Source organism: Salmo salar, chromosome 04 (genome assembly GCF_965601325.2).
Source record: "Salmo salar chromosome 04, fSalSal1, whole genome shotgun sequence".
In the NCBI taxonomy this organism is placed as follows: Eukaryota; Metazoa; Chordata; class Actinopteri; order Salmoniformes; family Salmonidae; genus Salmo; species Salmo salar.
This window is the reverse complement of record NC_138294.1, coordinates 53,311,136-53,332,681: the sequence shown is the minus strand read 5'-3', so window position 1 is coordinate 53,332,681 and position 21,546 is coordinate 53,311,136. Positions and strand designations below refer to the sequence as shown.

The following is a 21,546-nucleotide window of genomic DNA, read 5'->3' as shown; positions in this document are numbered from 1 at the left end:
AACCGCTAAAGCAGTCATTTGGACTGTTCATTCATTTAAACAAATATTACTCTGCCATTTTTAAAGTCATGTCCCCCTCCATCCTTGACTTTTCCTAAATCAGTCTATAAAACACACTGTCTTTGTTAACATCTTAATATCACAAACAGAACTGGTGTTATAACCAGTTTTAAACCTGTCTGGGCTAGGGGGCAGTATTTTCACGGCCGGATAAAAAAATGTACCCGATTTAAACTGGTTACTACTCTTAACCAGAAACGAGAATATGCATATTATTAGTAGATTTTGATAGAAAACACTCTGAAGTTTCTAAAACTGTTTGAATGGTGTCTGTGAGTATAACAGAACTCATATGGCAGGCAAAGACCTGAGAAAATTCCAAGCAGGAAGTGGCCTGTCTGAGAATCTGTAGTTCTTCTTTTGGTTCTCTATCAAAACTACAGTATCTCTGGGGTTACGTAGCACTTTCTAAGGCTACCATTGGCTCTCTAAAGCCTTCAGAAAGTGGATTGAGGCGTCTTCTGTCTCTGGGCAGATAATAGGAGCTCAGTTTGTTAGTGGTCTGCCTGGTAACTAAGAGATTGGATATGCGCGTTCACGAGACCTCACAGTTTTTTATTTTCCTCTTTGAATGAATACACTATTGTCTGGTTGGAATATTATCACTATTTTACGAGAAAAATACCATAAAAATTGATTTTAAACAGCATTTGACATGCTTCTAAGTACGGTAATGGAACATTTTGAATTTCTTTGTCTTGAAATGTGCCCGCGCGTTACCCTTTGGATAGTGACCTGAACGCACGAACAAAACGGAGGTATTTGGACATAACTATGGATTATTTGGAACAAAAACAACATTTCTTGTGGAAGTAGCAGTCCTGGGAGTGCATTCAAGATCAGCAAAGGTAATACAATTTTTCTAATACTAATTCTGAGTTTAGTGTGCCCCGAAGTTGGCGGGTGTCAAAATAACTAGCCGTGATGGCTGAGCTATGTACTCAGAATATTGCAAAATGTGCTTTCGCCGAAAAGCAATTTTAAAATCTGACATAGCGATTGCATAAAGGAGTTCTGTATCTATAATTCTTAAAATAATTGTTATGTATTTTGTAAACGTTTATGATGAGTAATTTAGTAAATTCACCAGAAGTTTTCGGTGGGGATACATTTTCTGAACATCACACGCCAATGTAAAAAGCTGTTTTTTGATACAAATATGAACTTGATTGAACAAAACATGCATGTATTTTATAACATAATGTCCTAGGAGTGTCATCTGATGAAGATCATCAAAGGTTAGTGCTTCATTTAGCTGTGTTTTGGGTTTCTGTGACATATATGCTTGCTTGGAAAATGGCTGTGTGATTATTTTGGGCTATGTACTCTCCTAACATAATCTAATGTTTTGCTTTCGCTGTAAAGCCTTTTTGAAATCGGACAATGTGGTTAGATGGAAATTATAGCATTTTTTAGGTTTTTGTATTTTGCGCCACGCTGTTCCACTGGCTGTTGAATAGAGTGGGACAGTGACGTCCCACCTAGCCCATAGAGGTTAAGAGGACATGTCATTTTTTATGGTTTTCCTTCATTGCCCCTGCTTCTCACGAACGTAGGGCCTGCTCCCCTCCTTCTCCCGATAGTTGAAGGTGCCGTGCCAAGTTGATAATAACCCCGATAATTGCCTCGAAATTGAACCTAAAAAATACCTAAACTAATTTCACATATACAGCACCAGTCAAAAGTTCGGACACACCTGCTCATTCAAAGGTTTTTCTTTATTTTTACTATTTTCTACATTGTAGAATAATAGTGAAGACATCAAAACTATGAAATAACACATATGGAATCATGTAGTAACCAAAAAAGTGTTAAACAAATCAAAATATATGTTATATTTGAGATCTTCAAAGTAGCCACCCTTTGCCTTGATGACGGCTTTGCACACGCTTGGCATTCTCTCAACTATCTTCATGAGGTAGTCACCTGGCATGCATTTCAATTAACAGGTGTGCCTTGTTAAAAGTACATTTGTGGAATTTATTTCCTTCTTAAGGCATCAGTCCATGGTTGCAACACTCACTACAGAGTTCCAACCTGCCTCTGGAAGCAACATCAGCACAAGAACTGTTCGTCGGTAGTTTCATGAAATTAAATCAATATTATTTATAAAGCCCTTCTTACATCAGCTGAAATCTCAAAGTGCTGTACAGAAACCCAACCTAAAACCCCAAACAGCAAGCAATGCAGGTATAGAAGCACGGTGGCTAGGAAAAACTCCCTAGAAAGGCCAGAACCTAGGAAGAAACCTAGTGAGGAACCAGGCTATGAGGGGTGGCCAGTCCTCTTCTGGCTGTGCCGGGTGGAGATTATAACAGAACATGGCCAAGATGTTCAAATGTTCATAGATGACCAGCAGGGTCAAATAATAATAAAATGGATGAAATGGGTTTCCATGGCCTAGCAGCCGCACATAAGCCTAAGATCACTATGCACAATGCCAAGTGTCGGCTGGAGTGGTGTAAAGCTCGCCGGACTCTGGAGCAGTGGAAACGTGTTCTCTAGAGTGATGAATCACGCTTCACCATCTGGCAGTCCGACAGACGAATCTGAGTTTGGCGGATGCCTGGAGAACGCTACCTGCCCGAATGCATAGTGCCAACTGTAAAGTTTAGTGGAGGAGGAATAATGGTCTGGTGCTGTTTTTTATGGTTCAGGCTAGGCCCACAGTTCCAGTGAAGGAAAATCTTAACCCTACAGCCTACAATGACATTCTACATGATTCTGTGCTTCCAACTTTGTGCAACAGTTTGGGTAAGGCCCTTTCCTGTTTCAGCATGACAATGCTCCCGTGCACAAAGCGAGGTCCATACAGAAATGGTTTGTCGAGATCGGTGTTGAAGAACTTGACTGGCCTGCACAGAGCCCTGACCTCATCCCCATCGAACACCTTCTCGATGAATTGGAACGCCGACAGCAAGCCAGGCCTAATCGCCCAATATCAAGCAAGTCCCCGCAACAATTTTGGAATGAGATTTTGGACGAGCAGGTGTCCACATACTTTTGGTCATGTAGTGTAAGTCCTGTGCCATTATTTTTATTTGATTTTATAGTAGGAAGAATATAATTGAATGTAGCAGAATAAAATAAAAAGGACATTTTTCCCATTACAGAGCGAGTGCACATATAAAGTGGCTATGTTGAGCGTAAAAGTGATCATAGGTCCTATGTGCTAGATTTAGAGTTATTTGTCAACTTTAGTTGTGAATGTTACAAACCTTAGAATGTCTTAGGAATCAACACATATATGGGCTGCATGATGTGACTATAGGCTATTGACGATTTGAGAAAGTAGCAAAAAAACCTTGTGCTCTGTTCCTCGCCTCAGGCTGCACAGCTGTTCTCTCATCAAGTGATGATATTTTCACCAATCAGACTATTCTCAATTTAATATTTTCTTTACCAACATATAACATTTGTTTTGTTTTAGAATGGCCCATTATCAAATGGGCAGGGGGAAAAATACATGCCATCTGTATGCATTCAAATAGCAAATGGAGGCCACGGTTTCCCTCATGTCTACTTTGTAAGCTACTTCGGTTTTAGCATGTGCTTAATATGAGCAGCTGAGAAATACATTTAAGAACACTTAATTCACTCCAAGCATCAACCACAGTTTGAGGAGCATGCTCTCGCTGCCCGACAGGTGATATTCCGTCCGTACTCTGTATGCCATGGGCTCTCCAACCTTGTTCTTGCAGCTACCCAGGGCTTCATTTGGGAAATCAAGTGAAATCTGTTCAGGAACATCAATAGTAACATGTTTTCGCAACAAAACATATTTCTCTAAACTGTTAACAGATGTCAGCGTGGTCGAGAAAGGAATAAAGGAGAGGGGATGGAAAAACATGGTGAGATTCTGTATAGCTGAAGGTAATGTGTCACCCAATTAATTATGGAAACATAAACAATGCCCTATTACTAGGCTATTCAAAATCAAATACAAATGTACTAATTGTAGGCTAACTGTAAGCTGCCCTGCACAATCAATGAACCAACAGCATCGCCTAGGGCTATACATTCTCTCCCAGACTCATGGATAGACATTTTGGAGCGTAGCATAAGGTAACCAGTCCATCAATCTGCATAATAATACAGTCCACACAAAAGCAATTTACTTTAATTTGTTTAATTCTGGAGTATAGGCTAGACCAATTATGTACCAAAGACATCTTAAATCAGTTTTGTTTTATGTTTTTCTACCATGCGTAATGTAATATGTGTTAGGCTATGCATTGTATAATGGCACAATCATCATTTTAATTCAAGTTTTTTGTGGTGGCTCTAAAGAGGGACAATAGAGCCCTGAGTACCAGGCCATTAGGACCTGATGGTAGTTTTCAAGTTTGGTAATACCAAAGCATGTCTAGAGTACATAAAAGGAGATTACTGTGACTCAGCGGTCACATGGAATTTTACCACAGTCATGACTCATGACTGCCCATGTGGCGGTAATATTGTCACCAATATTGTCACCTAGTTGCACCTGTGTAATGATCATGCTGTTTAATCAGCTTCTTGATATGCCACACTTATCAGGTGGATGAATTATCTTGGCAAAGGAGAAATATTCACAGGGATGTAAGCTAATCTGTGCACAAAATGTGAGAGAAATAAGCTTTTTGTGCGTATTGGAAATGTTCTGGGATCTTTTATTTCACCTCATGAAACATGCAGCACTTTACATGTTGCGTTTATATTTTTGTTCAGTATAATCATTATAATGCCATTATTGCTTTTGTGATGATTTTGTACTGACCTTTTGTACTGACCACAACCAAATGATTATTTGTGCGTACTGTTAAAAAAAAATGGTGCACGTCCACACATAGGAGGTCCCGTGAAACAACTGGCCCCCCTATGGAAATCAAATGCCCATCCAACTGATTCGTTCTGGCACCGGCCTTGCTGTGTGTGTGTGTGTGTGTGTGAGTGTATTTGTGTGTGTGTTTGCCCTGGGCCTCCTGCTGCAGTTCACTAGGTAGTATGTGCTGACTGTCCCAGCAGAGAGTTAAATGAGGCACATCTACATGGCAGGGAGTGGGGGGGGTCAGGGGCTGGTATTTAAAGGGCATGGCGTGAATACTGTTCTGTGGCGCTCTGTTGACACATGGGCCGCTGCCTCAGGACATGGAGGGAAGGCTACAGCACATCAGGGGCATACAGAGCAACCGCAGTCATTTGCTCATAGACGGAAAAAATGTAAACTTTCCTCACACGTACTCTCTCACACACCCACTCATCTCCACACTCTGACACACACATTAAAGTAACTGTCCAGTGAAAATATCACTTTTAAAAGTTAATATTCTATTAACTCATACCCAAATAATGTTCTTCGAGTTGACATATACTTGTATTGTGGCATAAATGGGAGAAAAAACACAAAAAATCTCACCTTAAACTTGTATCTCTAACAGACCATTTACAAAATATTAATATTAATAATAGAATAATATTTTTTATGACTGGTATACGCCCACACCATTCTGTTGTTGGGGTACGCCCACACCATTCTGTTGTTGGGGTAAGCCCACACCATTCTGTTGTTGGGGTAAGCCCACACCATTCTGTTGTTGGGGTAAGCCCACACCATTCTGTTGTTGGGGTAAGCCCACACCATTCTGTTGTTAGGGTAAGCCCACACCATTCTGTTGTTGGGGTACGCCCACACCATTCTGTTGTTGGGGTACGCCCACACCATTCTGTTGTTGGGGTACGCCCACACCATTCTGTTGTTGGGGTACGCCCACACCATTCTGTTGTTGCGGTACGCCCACACCATTCTGTTGTTGGGGTACGCCCACACCATTCTGTTGTTGGGGTACGCCCACACCATTCTGTTGTTGGGGTAAGCCCACACCAACTGTTGTTGGGGTACGCCCACACCATTCTGTTGTTGGGGTACACCCACACCATTCTGTTGTTGGGGTACGCCCACACCATTCTGTTGTTGGGGTACGCCCACACCATTCTGTTGTTGGGGTACACCCACACCATTCTGTTGTTGGGGTAAGCCCACACCATTCTGTTGTTGGGGTACGCCCACACCATTCTGTTGTTGGGGTACACCCACACCATTCTGTTGTTGGGGTACACCCTCACCATTCTGTTGTTGGGGTACACCCACACCATTATATTGTTGAGGTACGCCCACACCATTTTAACACAGAAAAGCTGCTTTTTTAACATAGTTAATTACCATTTTTTGGAAGGAAAACAATTTCACTCATATTTCACTCATAAGTCATATAGGTAATATTTCATAGAAATCTGGAAACAGTGGACAGTTACTTTAAACAGGACACATATTCAGACACCCCAATCAGCAGCCTGCATGTGTGTATATGCAACATGTCATTGTTAACAGAGGTAGGGGTGCGAGCATGTACACTACAGGGATCTGAGTCTGAGCGGAGAAGACAGAAGACAAAAAGAGGGCGGAGAAGAGAAGGAGGAGGAGAGGAGAAGAAGGGAACTCATTACTCTGCCGTGTTGCTGTGTTGAACCTAGCGTCTCTGCCGCCCGCCATCTCAGTAAATAAAGTCTGTCATTGGATCTGGCCCGGTGGCTGTTTCCAGGCCCTGTTATTTGCGTTATTAATATGCATGCTAATGTACCTATTTTATGGCTCAACAGTTCTGATTCACTTCAAAATCAATTATCCATCTGGTACACCCATACTAAGCCCAGGCTCAAATCTGTATTAATTTCAGCAAACATACATCGGGCACACCACAATAAAGATAAATGGCTAGATTAGGTGCAGTAAACAAAGGAACTAGGGGCAAGTTTTAATGATATTTGGCTTATAAGAACCTTACAGTTCCTTAAATAATGAGTCTGGCTCTGGTTTTTTTCCAAATGCAAATTACACAAAGGAATGTTTCGCTGTCCTGCCTTTTCCAATTTCATTTAGATAAGAGTGTCTCCAAATAAGTTGACAGTTAATATTCTCACATGAGCACTCCGCCGCCTCCTCTGCCCCACTTCTCCCTCCGGAGCAGACTGTTTTTTCCCCTCATCCATAGTGACGCATTGATCCGTAATAAGTTCCGAAAAGTTCACTGTGCTTGTTAAATAGTTCAAACTGACAAAATCTGGACTGGGAACTACTTAGACAGTGCTGACAGAACCACTTACGGGTGTTACCGCCACTTTTACCATAAACCATCGGCAAAATCAGTCTGATATCAGTGTCATGCCCTTAGCAACCCCTCGCCCTGAGACAGAGAAGTGAGGAAAGAGAGAGATGGGGAGCTGAATGATGATGAAGGAGAGAAGAGGAAAGGAGAGAAGAGGTACAGCTACAGCTGGCTGCCTACAGATGAGGGCCCTCCATGACACCCCTCTGTGTCCCTGTCATTACCCACTGCTGGGGTCACACAGACGGAGTGATGAATCCATAATATGACATCACCTCAATTTTCCTCTCCATTTATCCCGGTAATGTGGTGCCCTGTTCCCTACGCCCAGGACCACCCGGGACTCATCAGCGCCAGGAAAATAGACCACTTGTGGACACGAAAACGGCACACCTTAGATGAGCTCAATGTGGAGCTCAGTTAATCTGAGTACATTTTCCTCTATCTCACGAGACATTAGTTAGACTCAATACATTTTTGCAAATGTATTGAAAATGAAATAAAGAAATATAACATTTACATAAGTATTCACACCCCCTTAATACTTTGTAGAAGCACCTTTGGCAGCGATTACAGCTGTGAGTCTTTCTGGGTAAGTCTCTAAGAGCTTTCCACACCTGGATTGTGCAACATTTACCCATTATTCTTAAAAAAAATATTTAAGTCCTATCAAATTGGTTGTTGATCATTGCTAGACAATAATTTTCAGGTCTTGCCATAGATTTTCAAGTTGATTTAAGTCAAAACTGTAACTCGGCCACTCAGGAACATTCACTGTCTTCTTGGTAAGCAACTTCAGTGTATATTTGGCCTTGTGTTTGAGGTTATTGTTCTGCTGAAAGGTGAATTCATCTCCCAGTGTCTGGTGGAAAGCAGACTAAACCAGGTTTTCCCCTAGGATTTAGCCTGTGCTTACCTACATTCCATTTCTTTTTTATCCTGAAAAACTCCCCAGTCCTTAACGATGACAAGCATACCCATAACATGATGCAGACACCACTATGCTTGAAAATGTGGAGAGTGGTACTCAGTAATGTGTTGTGTTGGATTTTCCCCAAACATAACACTTTGTATTCCGGAGAAAAAGTGAATTACTTTGCCACATCTACATTTTTAAATTTTTACCCAGTTACTAATAGGTGCCCTTCTTTGCGATGCATTGGAAAACCTCCCTGGTCTTTGTGGTTGAATCTGTATTTGAAATTCACTGCTCAGACTGAGGGACCTTACAGATAATTGTACTGTGTGTGTGTGGAGTGCAGAAATTAGATAGTTTTTAACATGATTTTTGAATGACTGTTATTGCACACAGAGCGAGTCCATGCAACTTATTATTTGACTTAAGCAACTTTTTACTCCTGAACTTATTAAGGCTTGCCATAACAAAGGCAATACTTATTGACTGAAGAAATGTAAGCTTTTTATTTTTAATGAATTTGTAAAAAAATTAAAAAACATAATTCCACTTTGACATTCTGGGGTATTGTGTGTCGGCCAGTGATCAAAATCTCAATTTAAACCATGTTAAATTCAGGCAGTAAAACAACAACATTTGGAAAAAGTCAAGGGGTGTGAATACTTTCTGAAGGCACTGTATATCAACAGCACATTGGTTCTCCTTTATTACTAAAAAAAAAACAATGAATCAGAGACCTGCACGATTGTTGGAGAGTGAGTGTTAGGGAGTGTTACCGTGTGGGACTGAGTAGTGTGCTGGACTGTGCTGGAGTAGTGTTGGTCCATACTCACTCAGCATGCCCATCCCCAGCATGAAGGCGTCCATGGTGTAGGGCAGACCCCTGGCCCTCCCTCGCGTGCCTGGTGGGAACATCACCTCCTTGGGCTGGGCCTTCTTACATTCTACCTGTGGACACAGTGGAAAAAAATGAAAAATCAGTCCTACTGGCCCCATGGAGGGAGAAGAATGGGACTGGGCAGGACATATCCAGATTCCATTAGGACTAGCTCACAGAACAATAATGTTGCTTTTTTCTAAAAAGCTAAACGTTTGCTTGTCTGGGGAAAAAAATCTAAGGTCAATCCTCCAGAGTATTCCAGTGCCTTTTGAAACTACTGGCGCATCAGGATAGTTGTAGAAGAGCCTCCAAACGTGATGTCTCCACTGATTATCTTAAAATGTCTTCCTGTAGCCACGTTCTATTGCCCCGAGGCACAGTCACCTGCTAGTGGAGAAGCTTCAAATCTATTCTAACCCTGGCAGACCTTCTTATCATTCAGGAGTAGACTGACTGAGGAACATGGAGAAAAAAGAATCCCCCACCACGACTTCCACACAAACACTTTAGACAGCCCCCTTCATCTCAGTGAATGCCTTTGTTTTCTGTCATTTTATTCAAATTCTTGTTAGTCTTCCTAGAGAGAGACAGAGAGACAGTAGAGTGAATGCTGAGGCCAGGTTGGTAAAATTCTCATTTCTGCCTCTGTGTGTTCACCTGCTCTACAGTACCCAGCCCATTCCACCTGGAGCGCCCGTTCTCTCTCTCTCTCTCTCTTGCCAAAGCAAGTGAAATAGATAATAAACAAAAGTGAAATAAACAATAAAAAATGAACAGTAAACAATACACTCACAAACGTTCCAAACAAATAAAGACATTTCAAATGTCATATTATGTATATATACAGTGTTGTAATGATGTGCAAATAGTTCAAGTACAAAAGGGAAAATAAATAAACATAAATATATGTTATATTTACAATGGTGTTTTTTCTTCACTGGTTGCCCTTTTCTTGTGGCAACAGGTCACAAATCCTGCTGCTGTGATGGCACACTGCGGTATTTCACCTAATAGATATGGGAGTTTATCAAAATGTGAATTCTTTGTGGGTCTCTCTCTTGCGCGCTATTTCTCTCTCTCTCCCCCCTCTCTATCTCTCCTGCCATCTTACTCTCTGTTCTCACACACACTTAGTTCTGCCCTCTTATGACTAACATATTCTCCTCCAACACAATGCTTATCAGCTGGTAGATGTGACAGGTCTAAATACTCTAGCAGCAGCCTGTATGAACATGTATATGCAAAAAATAAATCATGTACTCTATGTCAACAGCGCTGAGAGAAATACATCAATGTTCTCGCTAAAGAACATGCACACAGATATATCTGTATAGACATATACAAACATGAGACCACACATGCCAAGCACGGGCACACACACATCCGCACACAAAGTCTCACACACACACACACACACGTACACACACACAAATTCACAAGCTTCACAATCTCATCCATCCTTCAGAGAGGAGCAGCTGGGGTAAACAGAGCAGGACCTGTCTAGGAGGGGTGTGTGTGGTGGTGGTGGTGGTGGGGGGGGGTTGATCAGACCAGAAATAACATTCCACTCTGACAGACTGATAGGGAAGGGGGGGGGGTTCATCCACACCAGTGAGAAAGTCATCTCCAGCCGTATCCTATTAACCACACATCTATCTGGGCTTTATGAAATATACAGGAGTGTGTGTCTGTGTGACTGGCTCGGCTGACAGGGCTGGCGTGTCTGTGCCGTGTGTCTATCGCCTGCTCTTCTCTTTGGTAGGCCGAGCCTGTTCATCGCGCCGCACAATCTGTCTGCTCCACTGCCTGCTTGGGCCCTAGGCCTGTCCATCTGTTTGTCTGTCTGCCTCCTGGCTTCGTGTCTAACCCACAGCCTCAGATTTAACAGGGCCTCTCTCTCTCTCTCTCTCTCTCTCTCTCTCTCTCTCTCTCTCTCTCTCTCTCTCTCTCTCTCTCTCGCTCTGCTATTCAAATTCACACGCATGTCATCCTGCCCACTGCACAATATAAGGGGTTGGATACCATTGCACAGTGCAGGTAAACCCCAGCATCCATACAAATGCAAATGGCCAGGGCTGCACCTCTGCTCTGCTCTGACAAGCTCCAGGCAAACATTACCATTCCTTCACTGATCCTCCACTGTAGAAACAGCCTGGTATTATACAGTGTTATTATAGAGCGTGAGTTGCTGAGTTAGAATAAAAGTTGCCAGTGCCTAAGTGTGAAGGTTGCTGTGTTAGATTTATAGTTGTGGTGTACAAATGGGAGTGGTGGCTGCTTGCTGTGTTAGTGTGAAGGCTCGCTATCTCCAGAGGAAAAGCTGCCGTGTAAGACCACTAAGATCTGTGGCTGTTGGAGGGCAAGTCGATTAAAGAAAGCAGAGGCCATAGAAACACACTGTCCCTTCGTTCGCTGCAAAGCACTTTGTAGCTGTCACAGAGCACCTAGCTAGCGACGCTGCTCTGTTCTCTCACCCCCATTTGTGTCTCTACGCTTCCTACCCTGTGAGAGCGACAATTTTCAGACTGCCATCATTTTCCAATCAAAGCAATTGGGAGCTTAAATACCTGTAAGGTGTGGGAGGGGTTGAGGAGGAAGGGGAAGCAGAGCAGGAGAGTGCACTAGCAGACTAATTGTCAGGGAATGACCTCTATACTGAGTGGAGAGAAACCAGGCGGGACAAATAGGACTATTAAAAGTCTCTGCACACTGACTGGGGCTCACACACCTACACCCACCTCACACATCTCACACACCTACACACTGACTGGGGCTCACACACCTACACCCACCTCACACATCTCACACACCTACACACTGACTGGGGCTCACACACCTACACCCACCTCACACATCTCACACACCTACACACTGACTGGGGCTAACACACCTACACCCACCTCACACATCTCACACACCTACACACTGACTGGGGCTCACACACCTACACCCACCTCACACATCTCACACACCTACACACTGACTGGGGCTCACACACCTACACCCACCTCACACATCTCACACACCTACACCCACCTCACACATCTCACACACCTACACACTGACTGGGGCTAACACACCTACACCCACCTCACACATCTCACACACCTACACACTGACTGGGGCTCACACACCTACACCCACCTCACACATCTCACACACCTACACCCACCTCACACATCTCACACACCTACACCCACCTCACACATCTCACACACCTACACACTGACTGGGGCTCACACACCTACACCCACCTCACACATCTCACACACCTACACACTGACTGGGGCTCACACACCTACACCCACCTCACACACCTACCCACTGACTGGGGCTAACACACCTACACCCACCTCACACACCTACACACTGACTGGGGCTCATGCACAGACACGCACCTCAAACATCTACACACCCCTCACACGCTTACACACACTTTCTGTTCAGTGGGTGACTGACTGGCTGGGTGGTGTTCAGCTGGACAGGAGCTCAGGAACAAGCACAGGAAGTGCCAGGTACACCGCTCTCTTCTCCCCAGCAGCTCCAGTCCCTCCCCCACCATACACACCTCACAGCCCACTGTCACATCCAGGTAGCTGGGCCATCCACCAACCACATGGGCTGGGGGGGAGTGAATCCCCGGGCAGGCTGCTGTGAGTCAGTCAGGTCTGGTTGGAGTGGGTTTGTTATTCAGGGGAATAGCTCTCCTCTCCTCTCCTGTCGTCTGTTAAAAATGAGCCGAGAGCTTGGCGGCTAGTGTGTGAGGGCAACACAGAAAGACGTGGGGGATAGACAGGCCAAGAGGAGAGTTCACAACACTACTCAGACCTGAGACTCTCAATCAGGCAGCCTCAGAGCATCCTCTTCCCTCCTGAACACACACACACGCACACACACAAACACGCACGCACACATGCGCCGCGCACACGCACACACACGCACACACACACGCACGTGCACAGACACAGATACCGCCACTATCTATAGGCCATAAGCATTGCCTCTTTGATTCTCCTTGTAGTGGTGCTGCTACGACGGCCCAGTTAGATAGATAAGGGCGTATTAGTAAGCATCACCATCTCTGAAACACAGCTGACTCTGCCAAACTGAGAGGGCAGGATTTATCCAGCGGTCGTGACCTTCTCAATAGATCTCTCATTCCCATTAACCTTGTGGGTGTTGTAGGGAGCTGTGTGGGCGTGTCAGCCCTGTATCAGGCCTGCAGCAATGCTGTCCTCTGGGATGCGTGCCGTGGAGTGGGCGTGGGGTGGGCTACGTTGCGGCAGCGTTCACTCCACTACAGAGTGGATTATATCAGTCTACTTAAAAGGGCTAGCACTCTGGAGAAGGGAAACAGCGTGATTCATCCACTATAGCCTTCCAATTCCCAGCTGAACAGTAAAAAGCAGTGAATGGTGTGAAAATGTCAGTCAGCTGAGTGATGTCAAGCCTGTGGGCACAGGCCATGGGATTATTCACTTAAGAAAAATGAGCTCACAGCCATTTGACTGCTGAATATTTACACTAAAGGTTGTTTAAAGGGTGAAATTACTTATAACTCAGTGCAAACATCACACTTTAACCAACAGAATCAGATGCAATTTGCATCGCGGGTTACTCCTTCACACGAGAGCCGTTTGAACGTAATCTTTAAAACAAAAAAATCAAAATATATTTTTTGTCCAGAAATAACTTCCGGAACATGTGAACTTTCATGTGCCTTAATAACAAACGTGCATGCCATCTGTAAATACGAATACCATTGTTAAATTACAAGCCTAGTTGGTTTAGCCACAGAAAACGACAGCAACCTTCCCACTAGCCATGATTGGCTGAGATAATGAGTGGGCTGGACATGCTGAGAGATGAGTTCGGATTGGTCTGCCATATAGCACACTTCTGTCTGAGCTGGTTAGTATGTGTAGGTAATCCTGTCTAACGCGGCTTTTAAAAAATATATATTGCTTAGTAGAACTGCATACGTGTGCGCTCCACTTTCTCAAGGACTGAGCTTTGAAATCAATGGAATTAGAGTATGATAGCTAAGGAGATGGAGAAAACACCTGTCTCTGGATTACATCTTCAAATTAAGGGCAACCATGGCATGCGAGACAAGGAGAAGCATCCAACCATGATGTATATGGGTAAGATAGTCTAGTGAGCTACATTTTCAGATATTACACGTTTCTAATTTTTTAATTCAAGTCATTTTTCATTCAAGTCTTTTCATTTCAAGTTAAGGTGTACTGTTAGCTAGCTGGCTAACGTTAGCTGGCTGGCTAATGTGTGTGTGCTAACGTTACGTGTATGATCTTATTATTCGTATCTCAGAACCATTTCCTTTGCTTGTTATAGCCTAATGTTAGCTAGCTAACATTGAACGTGGTTGGTTAGCTACCTGCAGATTCATGCAGGGTAGTAACGTCATGAGTTGTGATTATGGTTCATTGTTTAGCTAGCTAGCAAGCTCTATGTCTTAACCTGTTAGGGCTAGGGGGCAGTATTGACACGGCTGGATAAAAAAACATACCCGATTTAATCTGGTTACCACTCCTACCCAGTAACGAGAATATGCATATACTTATTACATATGAATAGAAAACACCCTAAAGTTTCTAAAACTGTTTGAATGGTGTCTGTGAGTATAACAGAACTCAAATGGCAGGTCAAAACCTGAGAGATTCCTTTACAGGAAGTGGCCTGTCTGACCATTTCTGGAACTTCTTTGCCATCTCTATCTTTTACTAAGGATCTCTGCTCTAACGTGACACTTCCTACGTTGTCCATAGGCGCTCAAAGCCCGGGAAAAACCTGAATGTCGTCATCCCAGCCCCAGGCTGAAACACATTATCGCCTTTCTCAAGTGGCCGATCAAGGGACTCTGGGCTTAGGCGCGTGACCTGACCGCCCCCGTCTTTGTGATTTTTTCCTCTGTTTGCCGAAAAGGAGATTCCCGGTCGGAATATTATCGCTTTTCTACGAGAAAAATGGCATAAAAATTGATTTTAAACAGCGGTTGACATGCTTCGAAGTACGGTAATGGAATATTTTGAATTTTTTTGTCACGAATTGCGCCATGCGCGCGACCCTTCTTTACCATTTCGGATAGTGTCTGGAACGCACGAACAAAACGCCGCTATTCGGATATAACGATGGATTATTTTGGACCAAACCAACATTTGTTATTGAAGTAGCAGTCCTGGGAGTGCATTCTGATGAAGACAACAAAAGGTAATCAAACTTTTATAATAGTAAATATGATTATGGTGAGTGCTAAACTTGCCGGGTGTCTAAATAGCTAGCCCGTGATGCCTGGGCTATGTACTTAGAATATTGCAAAATGTGCTTTCACCAAAAAGCTATTTTAAAATCGGACATATCGAGTGCATAGAGGAGGTCTGTATCTATAATTCTTAAAATAATTGTTATGCTTTTTGTGAACGTTTATCGTGAGTATTTTAGTAAAATGTTAGCGAATTCCCCGGAAGTTTGCGGGGGGTATGCTAGTTCTGAACGTCACATGCTAATGTAAAAAGCTGTTTTTTGATATAAATATGAACTTGATTGAACAAAACATGCATGTATTGTATAACATAATGTCCTAGGGTTGTCATCTGATGAAGATCATCAAAGGTTAGTGCTGCATTTAGCGGTCTTCTGGGTTTTTGTGACATTATATGCTAGCTTGAAAAATGGGTGTCTGATTATTTCTGGCTTGGTACTCTGCTGACATAATCTAATGTTTTGCTTTCGTTGTAAAGCCTTTTTGAAATCGGACAGTGTGGTTAGATTAACGAGAGTCTTGTCTTTAAATAGCTGTAAAATAGTCATATGTTTGAGAAATTGAAGTAATAGGATTTTTAAGGTTTTGAAAATCGCGCCACAGGCTTCAAGTGGCTGTTACGTAGGTGGGACGAATTCGTCCCGCCTAGCCCAGAGAGGTTAACAAAAGACTCCACTATGCAAGTGTCCATTTTAATAGTTAATTTCGACAACTGTTAGCCAGTTAGCTTGGGTGCTTGACTGCTGTTAGGACAGAATGCTCGGATCAACCCTTAAAGAGATTGGTGGAGCTAATTAAGAGGGTGTGAACAATGCTGAATGGGTGGAGACAAAGAAGAGCTCTCCAGTAAGTGCCAAAACATTCAAAGGCCATTTTCTCAAAAGCTTATCAACTTTCAAAGCAGAATTACTTTCCCATTGTTCCTCAAATGCAGTGTATGATATACCATTTTGTAGCTCTGTGTCTCTGCTTTTATCCAATGTAAAAAACATAATTCAAATTTTGCTACATAAGACCGAATCAAGGCGGTCGATCACATATTAGAAACGTTTTTTTTTTTTTTTTACATTACAATCAAGAACAATGCTAGCTTACATAATACGTCCATTATTTACATATGACATGGAAGTTGTATATAACTTGGTAAAACAGGAATGTTCTGTATCTTCATTTTCAGTCTGTGTAACCTTTGTCTGAAATGGTGGATAGTTTTTACGGCAGTAGAACATCTTGAGAACACCCACTTCACAACTCCACCTATAAACCAAAGGTTTTAGTGATTCTGCATCTCTACCATTGTTCCTCTATGAGAGGAGCGGTGAGAAGAAAGAGCAGACTAGGGGACGTTGATGATCGTTTCTTTTTCAGGACAACCTGTTCTCCATAATCAGATGTTCAGACCTTTCAGATGTAGGGTACCAAACACTTTTCCCCAAAGTAAATCTGTCATGAAGGAAGCACACACAGATATGCCACCTCCTTTTGACGTATGCAATTGCACAGCCACACAAAGAGTACTGAACCAGAGAGCACAGGATGACTTCCTTATCAAAGGACTGAATCATGAAATGAGAGGCAAAATAAGCTGCTTGTACTGAACAAGGGACATGGTAAAAGCACTCACAAAGAATTTGGGGAAAAATTACAGCAAGAAAAACGCTTCCTGTTTCATGGCTGTATGATGCACTAATGGTGGGTCACTATGTTACGCGCAATGTGCATAAAAAACACAGGGCACCTGTCATGGTACCAATAATTGCTTGTAATACACCAGATGTATGTCCTTGAACTGATTATTTTAAAATTGCACACAGAAGAAGTCATAGGGATAATTTAGTTGCTAATGGCAGCCTGCAGTAGCTCGGCCTTCAACTTGAGTTATTCAATGAGAGGGGGCAGCACTGAGCTAGCCTGCAATGTTCCTTCCTGGAATAGCTCAAACTGCTTTTCTCAATTAGATTTGCTCAACTCCTGCGTCCTCTCTCCTCCGTCATTTCTAGACTCCTTTTGAAAAAGCTTAAAGGTAATCGAGGAGAGGCGGCGAGGAGAGGGTAAGTGGACGAAAATGTGCATGAAATGAGACTACATCTCCAATCACGCGTCATCAGGCAAATGACGTTTGCAGGGTGGAATCCCAAAATAAATGTATAAAGTGGTAAAAACGAATTTGTGCAAGACACTTTATAGATTAAAGGATAAGTAGCATATTGTTTAAAAATCTTTGCATGCTTTTCTCCTTCGAGAAAACACTAGCAGATTCAAAGGGGGTGTGGCAGATTTCAAAACTCTTCTGTGAAGGACTCAGGTAGGATACACTTGTGCTTCCTCGCCAAAAGGAGGCTATTGAGGAGGGGAGGACCATTTTCGGTTTGCCTGCTAACGAATTCACACACTCCTCGACCACTCAACCACTTAACGGTTTCTGGGTCACGAAAAAGAGAAGACTGAGGAGAGAGGACGGAGGAGGTACTTTTGCCAAAACAAGAAAACCCCTATGTCTCCATGTGACGTCATCTTAACTGACTTAATTTGGCTTCAATGCGCTATTGAGTCTTCACATAGGAATGAATGGTGTCACGTGATCAATGGCTTTGTCCATTCATATATAGAGTCATTGCTTTTAACATACTGCACGTTTTATCTGTCAGTATACTGAACTTTAAGTGACTGTCTCACAGCAGGCATGTAATCGTTGGATCTGTCACAATCTGGCTGTAATGTTCATGTTCATATACATCCTAATAGCAATGGGACATGGATTTTGAGTTTGACACAATCAAGATGTATCACAGAACATCAAGACCGCCCAGTATGTTATTTAACTGCAATTCTGGACTAAATTACAGTACATCAATCTAAAACAATATGGGTGAAATGTGGATTCAATGTACATAATATCTTTCAACATTCAGTTCCTCCAGCAACACCTGTCCCTATTTCCATACAGTACATGGATGCATGCCTGTCATTTTTAGCCTTCCCTCCCTGCTCCAGTCAGTGTGTCACTGCCTGCCTGCTTGCCTGCCTGCTTGCCTGCCTGCTTGCCTGCCTGCTTGCCTGCCTGCTTGCCTGCCTGCTTGCCTGCCTGCTTGCCTGCCTGCCTGCCTGCTTGCTTGCCTGCTTGCCTGCCTGCTTGCTTGCTTGCCTGCCTGCCTGCCTGCTTGCCTGCCTGCTTGCCTGCTTGCCTGCCTGCTCACTACAGTAATTGGTTGGCCATGTCAGGGGACCCGACTGGGAAATTGACTACTAACGGAAAATTCATCCCTGCGGCAATGATCATTCTCTACTGAGGAATATCATAAATGACACATTTAAGAACATTACCTTGGAGCAGTTCACTAAAACCAATATGGGCCTATTTTAACGGCACACTACTCCCATCTAGAGATCTGAGACACTACTTGATAGGTGTTCATTATGCATTCATATTGGGAGGCGGGTGGTGGAGAGAACAGAGATCATTGCTTCGATTAGAGAGATGACTGAATGACTCTTGTCAAAGAGAGAGGGCAACAGCAACCTGCCATCAACTATATAGCATCCACATCATCTAGATCCACTTCACTGTTCCCTTCTAGGCTCCCTCCAACCACTGATACTACTGGCAATGGCAGGGGGGACAAACGCTTCTGCTGCTGAAAGGTATCAGAAAGGCCCAGGTTAACCAGGACAGCAGAACTCCCTGTAACTTGAATTGTGTGCATTATTGATACACTTAAAGTAACTTCGCCTGTGAGACAGAAATCGATATTTTCCCCATCACACACATCTATATTCCCCCTCTCTCCCCCCGCCCTCTCTCTCGCTCGCTCTCTTTTTCTCTACAACTATCTCTCTCTCTCTATCTCTCAATACACTTCCCTGCTTCTGACATTTCCCTGCCTCTGCCAGTATTTCTATCTGTGCTACAGCAACTCATATTAGAACAGCTTTACTTCAAAACATGACTTGTATCCTGTCACTTCGACAAGGTCAGCCCTAACTCAGAGTTGGAGCAGCTGCTTCCTGTACAGTACCTCTCAGGTCTTAATATCTAGTGAAACCATTTTCACTAGAGGAGAACTAACTCCGTTACAACCTGCTGAGATGAACCATCTATACTGAACAAAAGTATAAAAGCAACATGCAACAATTTCAAAGATTTTACTGAGTTACAGTTCATATGAGGAAATCAATTCATTAGGCCCTAATCTATGGATTTCACATGACAGGGAATTCAGATATTCATCTGTTAGTCACAGATACCTTAAAGAAAATGGGTCTCAGCATCTCGTCACGGTATTTTTGTACATTCAAATTGCCATCGATAAAATGCAACTGTGTTCGTTGTATGTAGCTTATGCCTGCCCATACCATAACCCCACCGCCACATTGGGGCACTCTGTTCACAATATTGAAGTCAGCAAACCGTTCGCCCACACGAAGCCATACACATGGTCTGCAATTGAGAGCCCAGTTGGACATAGTGACAAATTCTCTAAAACGACGTTGGAGGCGGCTTATGGTAGAAAAATTAACATTCAATTATCTGGCAACAGCTCTGGTGGACATTCCTACAGTCAGCATGCCAATTGCACACTTCTTCAAAACTTCAGATATCTGTGACATTGTGTTGTGTGACAAAACTGCACATTTTAGAGAGGCTTTGTTTTGTCCCCAGCACCTGTTTAATAATCATGCTTTTTAAGCAGCTTCTTGATATCCCATACCTGTCAGGTGGATGGATTATCTTGGCAAAGGAGAAATGCTCACTAACAGGGATGTAAACAAATTTGTGCACAAAATTTGAGAGGAATAAGCTTTTTGTACATATGGAACATTTCTGGGATGTTTTATTTCAGCTCATGAAACATGCGACCAACACTTTACATGTTGTGCTTATATTTTTGTTCAGTATAGCTACAAATCCAATGGTAGCAGATTACAGACTGTTATGAATCTAAATCCAAAACCACCAGATTCCAACGTGTTTCCTCATATTCACACTGAGCCACAGTTTCTCTTCCTGTCTCAGTATGCCAAAGCTATGTCTCTACTTGGACATGGAGAGTGGACACATCACTCAATAACTAACTCAAAGCAGCTCCAACAAAACACAGGACACTCAGGAAGAGAGGGACTGTCACGGCTGTCTGAAGGATCGGACCAAAATGCAACGTGTTTGTAGTTCCACATCTTTATTTATTCGTGAAACGCAATGCAATACATTAAATACTTGAACTAACAAAAACAACAAACCGCGACGCAGAGAGGAAAACACACTACTCAAAATTATAATCACCCACAAACACAGGTGGGACAAACATCAACATAAATATGACCTCCAATTAGAGGTAACGAGGATCAGCTGCCTCCAATTGGAGATCAACGCAAACAACACCAACATAGAAATATAAAACTAGAAACTGAACATAGAAATACAAAAACAGACAAACACCCCCTGTCACGCCCTGACCTACTCTACCATAGAAAATAACAACTTACTATGGTCAGGACGTGACAGTGACAAAAGAGACAAGACAAGGTTTTTAAGGTTGTAGTTGTAAATCACTGCATGGTGGTATTTGAAAATTGAGAATATCATTGATTAATGTAAACCAAAATGAACATTGGGACTGATAGTTTATTCAGATGTGAATAGCAATTAAAGAGGAATAATACATTGGGTCCCAGTGAACCCCAAATTCAGTGTTTCCTTAAAGCAGAGTGTGTATCTGAGAGGTCCCATCTGTCAGAGAGGCGCTGCAGCGTGGCATGTCGTGCTGATGTAACATGGTGTGTGTGTGTGTGTGTAGGTGTGTGTGTGTGTGTGTGTGTGTGTGTGTGTGTGTGTGTGTGTGTGTGTGTGTGCGTGCGTGTGCGTGTGCATGTGTTTGTGTGCGTACGTGTCTGAGTGTGTGAGTGTGTGTGCTCTTCTGGCTGACTGACTGACAGACAGTGTGTCACTCCCTCCCTCATCGTCCCTGGCCGTCCTGCCAGTCATCCATCAGGCTCATCAGCCCAACAGCAGCCCATTAGGCCCAGCTCACATATTAATGACAATCTATGCCTCTTGATAAATGTCACACTGGTGCTGAAGTGCTGGCAGATTCTCACAGTTCCCTCCACACGGTGCCACACAACACCATCTCAGAGGACCGCTGATTGCAGCTTCTTCGTTCCACTACGACACTATAGTTCCACTATGGTTCTACTCCATTACACTGAGGTGTTCCTCACCAACCAGGAACCCTCTCCATGAGGACGTGTAGCTGAATGACTA

General features: G+C 43.2%; 1 protein-coding gene across 1 annotated transcript in view; it reads right to left on the bottom strand.

The window, feature by feature from the left end:
- The window catches only part of LOC106603292 (RNA-binding protein Musashi homolog 2), a 179,809-nt gene that overhangs the window by 55,389 nt on the left and 102,874 nt on the right, over positions 1–21,546 (bottom strand). The window contains exon 4 of the mRNA XM_082974557.1: positions 8,955–9,069. Within this exon, the coding sequence (XP_082830683.1) occupies positions 8,955–9,069 (115 nt within the window). The remainder of the gene's footprint in view (positions 1–8,954; positions 9,070–21,546) is intronic.